We start from the raw sequence: 13,929 nt of genomic DNA on the forward strand, positions 1-13,929 counted from the left end.
TGTGACTGGCCCAAAGTCACCCAGTGAGCTCCCATGGCCCAGTGGGGACTAGAACCCAGATCACCCAGCTCCCAGTTCAACACTCTCACCACTACACCATGCTGGCTCTCCAGCCAGATGTCAGGGTGGACACTGAGCCCAGCCCACAGAATCCCAGAGTAGTTCTGATTCTGAGGTGGAGCAGCTGCTCCTGGGAGAGGAGTGCGCTCATCCTTCCCAGGGCCAACGGCTGGCAGAGATTCCACTCACCAGCATTCCTGGCATAGATAGCGGTCCCAGGAGTGAGAGAGCATGGGAAGAGGGCTTGCTGGACGCGCGACGCCGACACAGGGAGCGGCGCCAAATGGAGGGCGCGGAAAGGAGGTGCAGTGCCCGGTTGGCGCGCAAACAACGGCTGCGCCCAGAGGATCCAAGGGAAAAGGGGAGGGACTCTCCCTAGTCCTTAAGTTCAGGGGTCTGCCAGTAATTCCCTTTCAAACGGGGACCAACTGTTCTAACGTAGGGCATAGGTACTCTGCTGCTCATATCTAGTTGCTAACAGTAGAGTTGTTAAGTTGTAAAGGAGGAATAAAGCTTTGAAAAGAATCCCTTTGTCTGTGTCTGGACTTGGCTACTGGATTAGACTGAGAGAGGCCTCCAAGGAGCCCTTGATACCAGAGGCCTATGAGAAGCTCACACACAAGACAAGAGTGCAACAGCAACTGTTCTCTCGTGTTCCCCAGCAGCAGGTATTGAGCGGCATAATTTGTGGAAGTCTCAGCCAGCGCAAAAATGCAGCAGTTAGACTGCTGGCCGGAACACCTTATAAAAATTATATAATACCAGTTTTAAAGGAATTGCTCTGGCTGCCAATAAGCTTCCGGTCGGAATTCAAAGTTTTGGTGATGACCTTTAAAGCCCTGGGGAAGGAGCCCCAAAAAGAAGCCCCGGGGAGGTAGCCTGCCTGCGAAGAGATTTGGAGCACATGAGATGACAGTGAGTCACAATAAACCACCTTCCCCGACCCCCCCGCAGCGCATAGTGGCATGGCCCATCATTTGCCAGGTGAAAAGTTAACTCACCTATCCCCATCTATTCCTGTGGTAATAATCTAAAATTGGAACCGATGACAGAGAGCTTCTGAATCTGAACATGTCCAGAGCACCTTCCCATTAAGCATTGGTCTATCAGTCCCTTAGCCTTGATCCCAGCTGGAATTCTACTTAAGTACATTGTACATCCAAATGAGCATTTTCATCCTGCTCATCCACTGAATTCTCTCAATTTCCCCATCCCACGTCAGCCTTCTGTGCCCCATCTCTCACCATCTAAAGGGGCCCTTGACCCTCAGAATTGGCTTTGGGAGCATGCAGCGGGTTTCACTGGAAAGGAAGAGCCAGGAAAGCTGCTTGGGCATGCAGAGTTCCACTCATTCTTCTCTGGATCCAGCCCATTGCCTTGATAATACGTCTCAATTTCCATTCAAAATCTTGGTCAAATGTTCTAATACTGTGATGTCATTAACTCAGAACTCTCGTAAAGGCTTGTCGCCACCACTGTATAATTGTTCTCTCTCTCTCTCTCTCTCTTTCAGCAGGTTTCACCTTCCCTTCTCCTCTCATCCATTCCCTAATCTGCTCATCATGAGCTCTAGCCATAAAAAGGGGCAGCCAGCAACACTCAAGCCACGACCTCTGGGTCTAAGACAAGGTAAAGAGCCCCAAAGATCCCTTTTTCCAGTACCGAAATGCTGTATATTAAGAACTGCACTGCTATTCGCTACTGAGACAAGTTTAAGGTTTTGGTACTGGTGTATAAAGCCCTAAATGACTTGGGACCAGGATACCTGAGAGAGCACCTTCTCCCTTACCAACATGCCCAATCACTGAGGTCATCGGAGGGCATGACCCTGGTGGTTCCACATGGACCCATGGCCCAATTGGAGTCCATCCGGAGAAGAGCCTTCTGTGTGGTAGCTCCCATCCTCTGGAACTCCCTGCCTCTGGAGGTCAGACAGGCGCCAACACTGGGTTGTTTCCAGCACCTCCTGAAAACAGCTGTTTTCCAGGAAGCCTTCCTTGGTTAACCAGCCTCGGGTTTCACTGGCACTCTGGTTGTTTTTTAAAGAATAATCTCAATATCATGTTTCTTCTTTTTTATCTTTTGTTCATTTTATCTGTTGTTCACCGCTCCGGAATCTGTTTCAATGTGGAGTAGTATATAAATGTTGTAAACAAAATAAATAAGTAAAACATATGACAGAAGGTGGCCACTTGCACATTGCCTAAAGGGAAGAAGCACATCACCAAAAGAGATGACCAAGAGGAAACCAATTTACAGAATATTGTCATGTGCAAATTTAGAAATAAGAACTATAACTTAAGTAGGAACACAGTAAATCACTAACACCATCGTGGGGAAGATGGTGGGAGCAGTTGACTTCAGCGGCTGCTCTCAGCCTGCTGCCCTGCTTTCTCCCTCCTTCTGCTTCTTTGACTTTAAAGCCATCTTGGATTGGACACCTCTTCGAATAGAGGATGCCTCAGGTAGATGACTGTCCTCTGCCAGCTTTCCAAAACAGAGGACTGTCCTCTGGAAAGGAGGACACCTGGCCACCCTAATATGACATCATGAGCATATCATATTTCAGATCCGGATGGCAAGTTACCAGAATGCAACCAAGCCAGCAAAGCCAGATGTGGGGGGAGCCAGATGTGGGGGAAGCCAGATGTGGGGGAAGCCAACCTGCCCGTAGGTTTTACTTGGCAAAGCTGTGCTAAACTAAGACCTTATCTCCAAAGAACAAGGAAACATTACATTATCATTGTGAGCCAGCATGGTGTAATGGATAGAGGAGCCTTTCCCAAACTTGAGTCTCCAGATGTTGTTAGACTACAATGTTCATCATACCCAACCATCATAGGCAATGGCCAGGGATAATGAGATATATAGTCCAACAATGTCTGGGGACCCAGACCCAGGTTGGAAATAAGCAAAGGGCTGATCTTGGAAGCTAAGCAGAGTCAGCCCTGGTTAGTACTTGGATGGGAGACTGCCTGGGAATCAGGCTTCCTGCATGGAGCAGGGGGTTGGACTCGATGGTCTTGTAGGCCCCTTCCAACCCTATGATTCTATGATCTATTCTATGGTCTATGACCCACAGTTGGGAAAGGCTGGGTTAGACAAGCCTTCCACAACTTGCTGCCCTATACATGCTTTGACTACAACTCCCAGCATTCCTAACCATTGGCCATGCTAACAGAAGCCAACTGGAGTTAAAGTCCAAAACATCTGGATGCCACCATGTTGGAGAAGTCTGGGTTAAAGTATAGGGGTAGGAGTGGGGAGAACCAGGTTCAAATCCTCCATCAAAATAGGTCAAGGGTAGGCAATGTGGTGCCCACAGGCACTAAGGCACACCTGGACACCTTTCTTGTTGACCGCCAAGGTGCCCTATCCCTCCCACACTTTCTTACTGGCAGCTGGGATTGCTTTGGATTGGAATAGGCTTCTGCTAGTGCTGAAAACTGTGGGTTCAAAAGAGTTGCTGAGTGTGTTGGGCCTCAGACCCTCACCTCTGCCTTGTGCTCCATCTTTTGGGCAGGTGACTTGTCCTTCCCCATGCCTCCCATGGCAGCCATTTTGTGGTGGCACCCAGGAGAGTTTCTCAAATTGTGCACCACCATTGTGAAACCTGTTAAGCAAGGTATTGTGCAATGCATTATGCATCCCGCTTGTGCAACTGGTTACGCAACTGTTTGCACCTGTTGTACAACACCTTGTGCGCCCGGTTGCATGACCGTGTGCTCAACCAGTTGCCCAAGCATAATGGGCAACCAGTGGCATAATGGAAAGGTTCAGCAGAGTTCCTCCAACATTATTACATTTGTGGAATGTCACCACTCTTAGCGTTCATGCACATGCCATTAGAGATGACACATTCGCACTCCGAAATTTAACTACTAGGAACCCTAGGGAGGAACCTCAACCCTGAAGGATGACAACTAGCCCAAATGTCTCTGAACATATTTGCAAAATGGTTAGGGATGGAAGACCAGGGATGCTCATGTTCACCAAAATTCTCCAAGCTTACTTCAAAGCTTGATTCAGCTCACCCCCATTCTCGTTTGCTTTTTCAGGTCATTCCAATGGGAAAAGTGTGCATTTTTCAAAAGTGTGTGTGCATTTTTTTACGTTCAAACACTGCAAAGGCAAGTTCAGGAACTTGCAGACATTTTCAGAGAACCTGAGCTCCCATTCCTACTTGAGGTTGTGAATGGGGCATTTTTGAGTGATTTGCTGAAAAGGAATTCTCATATATTCCTAAAAATGGTGGCCAGTCCATCAGCAACAAGAAAACCTTAGGAAGAAAAAAATGCTGTGCTACTGCTGCAGGAAATGGTGAGCCCCACCCCCAAGAAACAGCTGGAGAATTTCTCCTCTGCATAGAGAAATCTGGTGAAATGATCCCTCACCCAATTTCTTTGCCCATAAATAGGGTGAAGAATTTTGAGAAGCCATTTTATGCTCGGCTCTAATTGACATCTCCAGGAACTCGCAGTGAACAATTTAATAAACCCTCACACATGGAGGGGGCCATATTGTCATTGGCAAACACTGTGCTTGAACTGAGGATGTTGGGAAAGACATTGACGCAACACGTTGTGAGATGCGGATGGAGGGAGGGTCAAATGAGCATGCATCCATCAGGCCTCACACAGTCTCAAAAAAGACCTGCATAAAAAAAGGGGCCAGGGGAGATGGATGGATAGAGAGAAATGAGGTGCCATGACAGAAAAGGCCCTGCACCTATTGCCATCCACCTCACCTCACTTCAGAAGGTAGAGAAACTCAGAGAAGGATTCCTGCCGAAGTCTTTAATAGCAGACCAGGTTCACGTGGGAGCAAGTGGTCCTTCAAACCATGTGAGGGCTAGCATTCAGAGAAGCAACCCAAACAATGCAACTGCTGGTGGTTAGGATGGGGCTAGTTGGTCTTTTGATGTGGGGCCATCCTGGCTACTGGGCCTGCTTCTGTCTCTCCTCCTGACCCTCACCCTCTCCCTGTGCTCCTAGGTCTAGCTGAGTTGTACCTGGAAGATCTGCTCTGTGATGCTACCCTCATAGCTGATGGGCAAAGGTTTCCTTGCCACAGGTAGGCTGTGATATTTCTGATTTAGAAGGCCTTGGGTTCATCCCCAGTTAAAAATGAAAATTATCTAGTAGTACCAGGTGCTGAGAAACAGCTCTGTCTGTGGAATCTTTGCCAGCCAGAGTAGTCAATACTGATCTAGATGGACGGATACTTTGGCACAACTATGCCTAGTGCGCCAGCTGCGACTGTTCTAGAGTCAGTCTGATCTGGCAAGAGTTATGCATGCCTGAGTTACATCATGGTTAGATGGTTGCAATGCATTCTACATACGACTACCCTTGAAGAGCTTCAAGGGTTGTTCCGTGAAGCTTCGGTTGGTGCAGAATGCAGCAATTCAGCTGCTACCTGCTGCCTGCTATCTTGATCGTATCACCCTGGAAGATCTTACGGGTTGCCAGTTGTTTTCCGGGCCCAATTCGAGGTGTTGGTTTTCACCTATCTTTAACCTTAGGGCCTGACTATCTGAGGGTTCATCTCTCTCAGTAGGAACCTGCTCGGTTACTAAGATCAGCAGATGAGCCCCTTTTGAAGACACCCTCACTTTCGGGGGCTCATTTGTTGGGCGCTCAGGGAAGGGCTTTCTCCTGCCGTGCTCCCGAACTCTGGAACACGCTCCCTTTGGAGTACCGACTGGCTCCCACGTTCTCTGCATTCAGGACACACATCTATTTAACTTGCCTTTTTATACTGGTATGGCTTTAATGTTGTTTGTAATGTTTTACTATATTTTTATGTGAAGATGTCTTTTATGTTTTGAATTTTTTGTCAGCTGGCTTGGTGGGCCTCAGAAAACTGATATAGAAACACATTCAATCACTCATTTGACCTGGTAAAAGACAGCTTCCTGTGTTCCTGTGCAGCTTGGAGAGTTCCTAGTCCAGTAAACCCATCATAAGAATATTGATTTCTATGTCTTGTTTCACTAGGGATAAGAGAGTTTTGCTTCCGTTATTGTTCTTCTGTTTTATTCTGTCCCATAATGGACCAGGTTGATTCTAGAAGACCCTGACACTGCAGAGCCTAAAGACCTGTGAGACCCCCTGACTCTAAAGATACCTCAAGCACCTCTGGCAGCTGTGGACGAGCTACACTGGGCCTTTCAGCAATGGTGGACTCTTAGGAATCCCTGGATGGGGTCCCTGAGGACTGTACCTCCCCAAGAGAGTCAAAGGAGGAGGCTGAGCTTATGCCCAGTCCTAGAGCACTCTAGAAGGGGGAGACACACACTGCCATGCAGGGGCGGTCCACACCTCAAGACCCACAGGCAACCAGGCTACTCAAGTGTAAAGGTCCACCCAAAAGCAAGGGTCTCCTCAGGCATAGGGAGTCTCTGAAGCTGACTTGCAGCTGTACCTGGGTGTAGTCTGAGAGCCTTAACTATATAAGCTCACAGCTGAGAGCTGCTGGTTGCTGGAACACCTTTCTTTCAGCTCCCAGCATCTTGCCATTGAGTTTTCCCAGCTTGGGCCTCCTTTGGCCTCATCTCTCATGCTGGTGATACCTGGAGTCCTGATAAGACCTTGTTCCTTGGATTGTGCTCAGTTCGGACTGCTTGCCTGTGCTTGACTTCGGCTCTGCCTCAGACCCTGCTTTTGGACTGCCCTTCTTCTTGACCAGCTATATGTGCTTCTGATCTCTGCCTGCCTTCTGACATGGTTGAATGGATTTGCCCCACAGGTTGCTCAAGCCATAGTAGGACACTCCTGCATTCCACTCCTCTTGAATTCTAGTGTCATGCACAGTTTGCTAGAGCTTCCCATTCTCTCCATTCATTTGCATGCCTGGAAGAAAAAGACAGAAAGCCATCTTGACGTAATCCTGGGCCACTTAAACTATGCTCTCTGGAACCAGGGATGAAGGCCTCACTCTCTGCACTCCTACTTAGGAACATAGGAAGCTATTTTATACCAAAGTTGGTCCAGTGGTTAATTTAGCTCAATATTGTCTACAGCAGGGGTGGAAGAGTTCAGGCTTGTAGGATCTACTTCATTTTTACTAGAACCCTGAGATCCACCAATCAGAGCCTGGTGCAGGAACTCTGAATTGAAGGATGCAGAGCCCAGAAAGTGGTTTTGAGTGCCAAAACTGAGCAGAGTGCACAGTCCTTCCACACAAACTCCACTCCTAGTTACCCTGAGCTTTCTTCATTTCAGCAGGATAATTTAGAGGGGTAGGAAAGGGAAGAGTCATTTTGTTGCTTGGGAATCAGAAACCTACTGCAAATTGCCCAGAGATACACAGATAGATCCAGATTTACCTTCTGCCCACCCCTGGTCTACAACAGGGGTAGGCAACCCGTGTCCTTCCAGGCATTTTGGCCTGCAACTCCCATCAGCCTAGCCAGTGGTGAGGGATTATGGGAGTTATAGGCCAAAACATCTGGAAGGGCACAAGTTGCCCACCCCTGGTCTACAGTATTATTTTCTCTGCTTTGTTGTTGTTGTTATTATCATCATCATCATTTATATACTGCCCCATAGCTGAAGCTCTCTGGGCAGTTCACAGAAATAATATATGTATTTTTGTACACTTGTTTTATTTGGGAGAAGAGTGCGAAGTTCAGGAAAGTGCAAATTTCAAAGGATAACTAAGTTTCAATCCACATCATAGTTCAGAAGTGCAAAACTAACTCAGTGGATCCCCTCCCAACTTTCTTGTCTTCAGAGCGCTGCTGGCAGCCATCAGCCCCTACTTTCGGGATATTTTCGTCAATACCTGGGAAGAGTCCAATGGGAGAGAGGTTTTGCTTCAGGATGTGGCCCCATCAATTGTCCAAAGCATTCTTAAATACATCTACACAGAGGAAATAGCACTCACGCCTGATCTAGCCCCATTCCTCTTTGCTGGAGCCAGCCGGCTACAGATTGTTCCACTACAGAACATCTGCTGTAGGTAAGCCACTCTGTTCTTCTTTCCCTGTGTACGCAACAGCACACGCTAGCATAATTTGCAGTGAACATAGCCTGATAAGCATCCAAGCTCTGTCTCGTCTCTCATGGACCTAATGAAGATGGTTGCAATCATGCAATGGTCTTATCAACTGATCAAGGTGTTCTTTAGCAAAAGTGGAGAAACATGGAAGTAACTAGGAACTGCTACCAAGGCACTTTAGTAAACTGATGTCACCGTATCATGGAATGTTAAATCCAGTCATATATGTAGGATGCAAGTTTCTACAAAATCCTTTTTTAAAGCAGTGGAGGTGGGGGGCTTTCATCTTTATGGCCAGGCTTGGAAATCAGAGATTCTTTGTCAAGGGCCTCGGACAATGGATAGAATGGCTTTACCCAAAACAGCTTCCCAGTCTTCATTCCCCAGGCTGAAGGAGCTTAGGTAAAAGTAATCAAGGGCTCATGCATGATCATGAGATGGCGTGGGTTGCCTTAGGGGTATGCACTTGCCCATCATTTCCTGGGTTAGGTTTGGATGCTTTTTAAAATAGTGCTGTGCTGAAAATTTCTCCCACATTTTTTGACCATTCTCATTCATTTTGATAGAAGAGAAATTGCTTTCGAAGAGAAATCCAATACTGGAGAAATTCTGGAGAAATTCTCAAGGCTTGGGTTTGAGTTTCTTGTGCTTACTTTACTTATGAGGTGGCTGAGGAGTGTGCATGAGTGTCTTGTCTGTCATTGTACAATCAGCTCTTTGGCAGCCTGTAGCCTCCTCAGCTTCCTACACTTCAGTTAAAGGCACCATGAGGTAATTGCTCCCTTGGGGCTTTTTCAGATCAAGATGAAAAAGCCCCAGGGGAGTTAGGCAAACTCAAAAATACCAGCAAAAGAAACTCAAGGTAAATAATAGACTGTCCTGAGGACGAGACAGAACAATGGAGGCCCCTTTCATGGGAGAAGAAAACTTTCTGGAAATTGGAGGAGAGATTTTTTACAGAGCAGTAACTCCACCTCGTCCCTGGAGCTTGACACAACACTGCCTGCCCCCCCCCACACACACACACCTGCATTGTGGTGGATGCAAAATGGGGGCCAGTCTCCCAACACAGTTGATGCCCTTGGTCGCAGCATGACAAAACTCAGTCCTTTACCAGAAAATGGAAGCAGCTGTGCTACAAGCCCTGCCAGGGAAGGAGCCCTACTTGGGAGGAAACTGCTGAGCATTTCTCCTCTCCCTGGAGAAATGTGGTGAAGTTCCTCCCAAATTTCTCTGCCCACAAATAAAGTGGAGAATTTGGAGAGGTCCTCTGCACACAGCTCTATTTTAAAACATTCTTCTTTTCTAAATGCAAAAGCATGTCCAGCCTTTGTGAAGACATACATTTTTTTTGCTTCATTCAAACGCCTCCACAAAGGCCTATCACAGATGCTTGTACATCCTTCCGCTCAGAGCATCCCCACAAACACAACAGCATCTGATAAATTCTGCTTTCTGATAGCAATTCACAGACTCACTGTGGCCCATTTTCTACCCAACACACTCCCACAAATGTTTGCATGGAAGTGGCATCTGACTACATGGCTGCATTGGATTGAATGTAAGTTCCTCCATTTGGTTGCATCCATAAGGACGCTCCATGTGGAGAGTTCTACATTGCCTGAAACAAGCCATTTCTATTCTGAACCAAGCCATTCTTCCTATTTATTTATCATGTTTATATCCTGCCTGCCTTCCAGTCTATGCTGCTCTAGGGACCTCAAAGAAATCCACAGTGGAACCATATGAGTTCAGATGCTTATGAATCTGACCTGTGGTAGAAACAATACACAAATTTAAAAAAAAAAAAACCCATCCAAAACTACACATTTCCTCCATAAGCTAAAGCATGAAAATGTGCACTGGGGGGGGGGAGAGAGATTTGCACGTTTTTGCACGTGGGCAAGTGCAAATTTGCACAAATCTGGAAACTAGACAAAACCAGTTCCATCACTGGGTAAACGATGGCATGAAAGGCACCTGATAATCCATGAAACATAAACAGATTTTACATGATCCGGACATCCCTACGCTGCTCCAGGCCTAGAACTCTGTAGGTGTGCTGACAAGACTCAATAAGAACATTAGCCTGGAGAGCAGACTTCCCCAGACTGGCACCCTCCAGATGTTTCAGATGATAACCCCCAGATTCCTGACCACTGGGCAAAACATCTGGAGGGGTACCAAGTTAGGGAAAGATCACCCAGATCAGTGGTGTAGAATAACAGGCCGAGGGGCCAAATTTGCTCCTCTGGGGTTCCTCAGATTTCTACACCCCCTTTTCCCCAACCACTGATCATTCAGTGGTTTTCTGTCTCTTGTGCCATTTGATTTTTCCCCCTTTCTAAAAAGTGGAAATGTCTCTCTGAAGGCTTAATTAGTTAAAGGAAGAGCTTTAAACTAAAATATGGTGATTTTTTTTGTATCCTGGACCCACCCCTTTTGCTTTCAGCACCACCCTCTTTTGCCTTTGGCCCTGCCTCTTGTTGGAAAGCTTTTTCCGAAATGAGCTCTGAAAGGGGTTATGCACCCCTGGCCTAGACCCAGGAAATCAGGACCCTGACCAGCTCCCTGTAGAGAAAGGATCAGTGGTTGGACCAAGGCATGTCTAAGCAAGCTAAGGATGTTGCTCCGGCAATTCCCTGAAGGCGCGTGTGTACTTCAACAGGTCCACAGTCAGGGTGTTGCCTCTAGCTCCGCTCCCTTTTATGCACGTTCATGTGGCTCAAAGGAACTGTGCCTTGCTTCTACGGTATTGACTCTGGTAAGTAAGGCTAGGCTGGGGGATCTCCTGCTGTCTCCGGCTCTTGGGCACAAGTTGAAGGTTCTGAGTAGGAAAAGAGTCCTCTGAGTTAGAGGAAGAAGGCAGGGCTCCCTCTCAGGAAGAGTGGATACTGGTAACACTTGCGATATTTTCTAGTACTGTGCCGAATTCCTGCCCCCTATTTCCAGGAACGTTTTCTCTCCCTGTGGAAGAGGCCATGTTTTTTCTGCCTCTTTTGCAGGAAGGGGGAGAATGTTGGAGAAATTTATTTATTTATTTATTTATTTATTTATTTATTACATTTATATCCCGCCTTTTTTCCTCCAAGGAACTCAAGGTGGCATACATAACCCTCCTCCATTTTATCCTCACAACAACAACCCAGTGAGGTAGGTTGGGCTGAGAGTCTGTGACTGGCCCAAAGTCACCCAGTGAGCTTCCATGGCTGAGTGGGGAGTAGAACCCAGATCTCCCGGCTCTCAGTCCAGCACTCTTGCCACTACACCACGCTGGCTCTTTTCTCCTTGGGGAGAGGGACAGAGTTCCCACATACCTTTTTTAAGTGTAGGCAATTATTGAGGGATCTTCTTTCTATGTTTTTATTTAAAAAAAAAAAAAAACACCCCTTGCACTTGCAGGAGCTCAGGACTCATCTCCAGCTGGGAGTTCTTCCTGAATGCCTATTGGAGAAGGAGAGGTCACATGGTCTCCTGGGAGTTCAGAAAGACCTGCCAGGCTGCAAAAGAGTTCTGGGCTCCTGCAAGTGCAAGGAGTGATTTTTTAAAAAATGAAAATAAAAACTTAGAAAGTTCTCCAAATTTTTCACCTCTCTCAGCCTCTTTTGCCAGAGTTTTTGTTTTGCCTCACCCCCACAAAATGCCAACAATGGAAGAATTGAAATGTTCAGCATAGCACTAGTATTTCCAGTAGCAAGGGTGTTTCCAGGGTTCCCCCCAGGGGGTTCATAGAATCATAGAATAGTAGGTTTGGAAGGGGCCTACAAGGCCATCGAGTCCAACCCCCTGCTCGGTGCAGGAATCCAAGTCAGAGCATCCCTGACAGATGGCTGTCCAGCCTCGTCTTGAAGGCCTCCAGTGTGGGAGAGCCCACCACCTCCCCGGGTAATTGGTTCCTGCTCTTCAGTTTTTCCCATCCTCATCAAGAGCCATGGCCCAAATTTTCAGCCATGACAAACTCAAGGTGGCATCCCTGGTTTCCCAGGTGGTGTTCTGTCCAGGCACTTCCTAGATCCAGACCTGCTTAGCTTCAGCAAGATGACTGCATTGTGTGCCTTCAGAACATCGCCTGCCTTTTCTCCTTGTTAAAACATGCATTTGCAAGAGCGACAGGCTGGCAACTAACTTTCAAGGTTCCGTGGTAATCACCAGACATTCTGGTGGGAACCATGCAGGCTCCTTCATGTCCTGTACAACCCTGTCCCTTCTCTCCCCTTCCAGGTTCCTTGTGATGAACCTCTCTGTGCAGAACTGCTTTGAGATGTACAATTTGGCTCGAGCCCATAAGAGCCACACTCTGCTTCATGCTGTCACACAGCTCCTCACCAGGAATTTCGACAGGGTCGTTGAGAAAGGTGAGTTTCTCCAGCTTGAACTCGGCACACTCATCACCTTGATATCCTCCAGTGATCTTGCCGTTGCTTCCGAATTCAGCGTCTACCAGGCCGTGCAGTGCTGGGTGCAGGGACAACCCAGCGAGCGCAGCCCCCTGCTCGGTGAGCTTATGCACCATGTCCGCCTCCCACTCTTAAGCCTGGAAGAGCAAGACAAACTCCAGAGGGACTTGGAGCAGCGGGGCGACCTCAGACTCAAATGGAAGCTGCTGGATGGTGAGGAAAGGTTGCGCCAGAGTAGGGGGCTCCGGCAGGGCATGTACAAGGCGCACATTCTGTGCATCGACACCCAGATGTGTGAATACCAAGAGCTGGAGACTGAAGAGGCACACATGGGCTGCTACGACCCTGAGGCTGAACAGTGGGAGAAACTTCCTGGCTTGCAGTTCTTGACACACGCTTGCTGCGCCTCAGCTGGTGACAAAATCTATGTCTCCGGGGGCGCCTACAGGAATTCTTACTCTACTGCCGTCTACGAGTTCAACTCTTTCACCAGCCAGTGGTTGGCGCTACCCCCCATGGAAGTGCCCCGGGCTGCGCATGGCTTCCTGTTCCACAACCAGAAGCTTTTTGCCATGGGGGGCTGGCGCAAATTCCAAAGCTTTCTTAACTTGGCCGAGCGCTTTGATTTCGGGACAGGGAAGTGGGCCGCCATGGCAAAGCTTCCGTTTGCCCTGAGCCACCCAGCTTCGAGCGTGTTCCGCAACAAGCTGTACCTCCTAGGTGGCGCAATGGGCATTTCGAGCCACTGGTTGTTCCACAAAGGGTTTCTGATCTATGAGATTGGCTCTGACACGTGGACCCAGGTGCCTCTGGCTACCGGGTTCTTCGCTTCAGGAGCTGTGACTGTGGACAATGGGATCTATGTGATTGGGGGATACTCTGAGAAGAAAACCTGGGATGCGGTGGATGGGGCTCTCCTACCAGAGAACCGCCACAGCACCCGCAAATGCTTCTTTGTCAATGAGGCTGGCAAAGTGAGCCACGGTCTCGGCATCCCCAAATTGCCACGAGGGCTTGCCAACGCAGGCGTGGTCTGCTGTGGCAAACGGATCTATGTTCTGGGCGGGGAAGACTTAACCCAGCGCCACAAAACCATCTACCACTGGGAACCTGGTGAACCTCGTTGGCATCGGTCCACTGCAGAAATCCCGGTACCCCGTGAGGGCCTCAGCAGGTTTGGCTGCGTTACCCTGCTGAGACCCAGACCTCACATACTTCAGCTTTTCCAAGTGGCCTCTCTTGTCCCAGTGGCTGCCATCAGCAAATAATAGCTGGCCCCTGATGGACCTGTCTTAACTTCTGCGTCAGTGAAAATCTGGCAGGTGCATGTAAATAAATTATAATGGAATTATGGATGACCGCCAACGACTTGCTATGAGCCTTGGTCTGCTACACTTTGAACAACAAAACTAAGATATGCAAAGCAAGTGAAATAAGGAAATAAGTAGAGGCTAGAAGCTGGATCAGA

General features: G+C 48.0%; 1 protein-coding gene across 1 annotated transcript; it reads left to right on the forward strand.

The window, feature by feature from the left end:
- Nucleotides 1-1,622: 1,622 nt before the first annotated feature.
- Nucleotides 1,623-13,729, forward strand: LOC146335394 (kelch-like protein 35). Its single transcript, XM_084822362.1, has 4 exons — nucleotides 1,623-1,689; nucleotides 5,055-5,133; nucleotides 7,798-8,025; nucleotides 12,286-13,729. The coding sequence occupies exons 1-4, from the start codon at nucleotides 1,623-1,625 to the stop codon at nucleotides 13,727-13,729; spliced, it is 1,818 nt and encodes a 605-aa protein (XP_084678488.1).
- The last annotated feature ends 200 nt before the right edge of the window (nucleotides 13,730-13,929 follow it).

Source organism: Heloderma suspectum, chromosome 15 (genome assembly GCF_057233095.1).
Source record: "Heloderma suspectum isolate Gila_16-S chromosome 15, 16-S_ref, whole genome shotgun sequence".
In the NCBI taxonomy this organism is placed as follows: Eukaryota; Metazoa; Chordata; class Lepidosauria; order Squamata; family Helodermatidae; genus Heloderma; species Heloderma suspectum.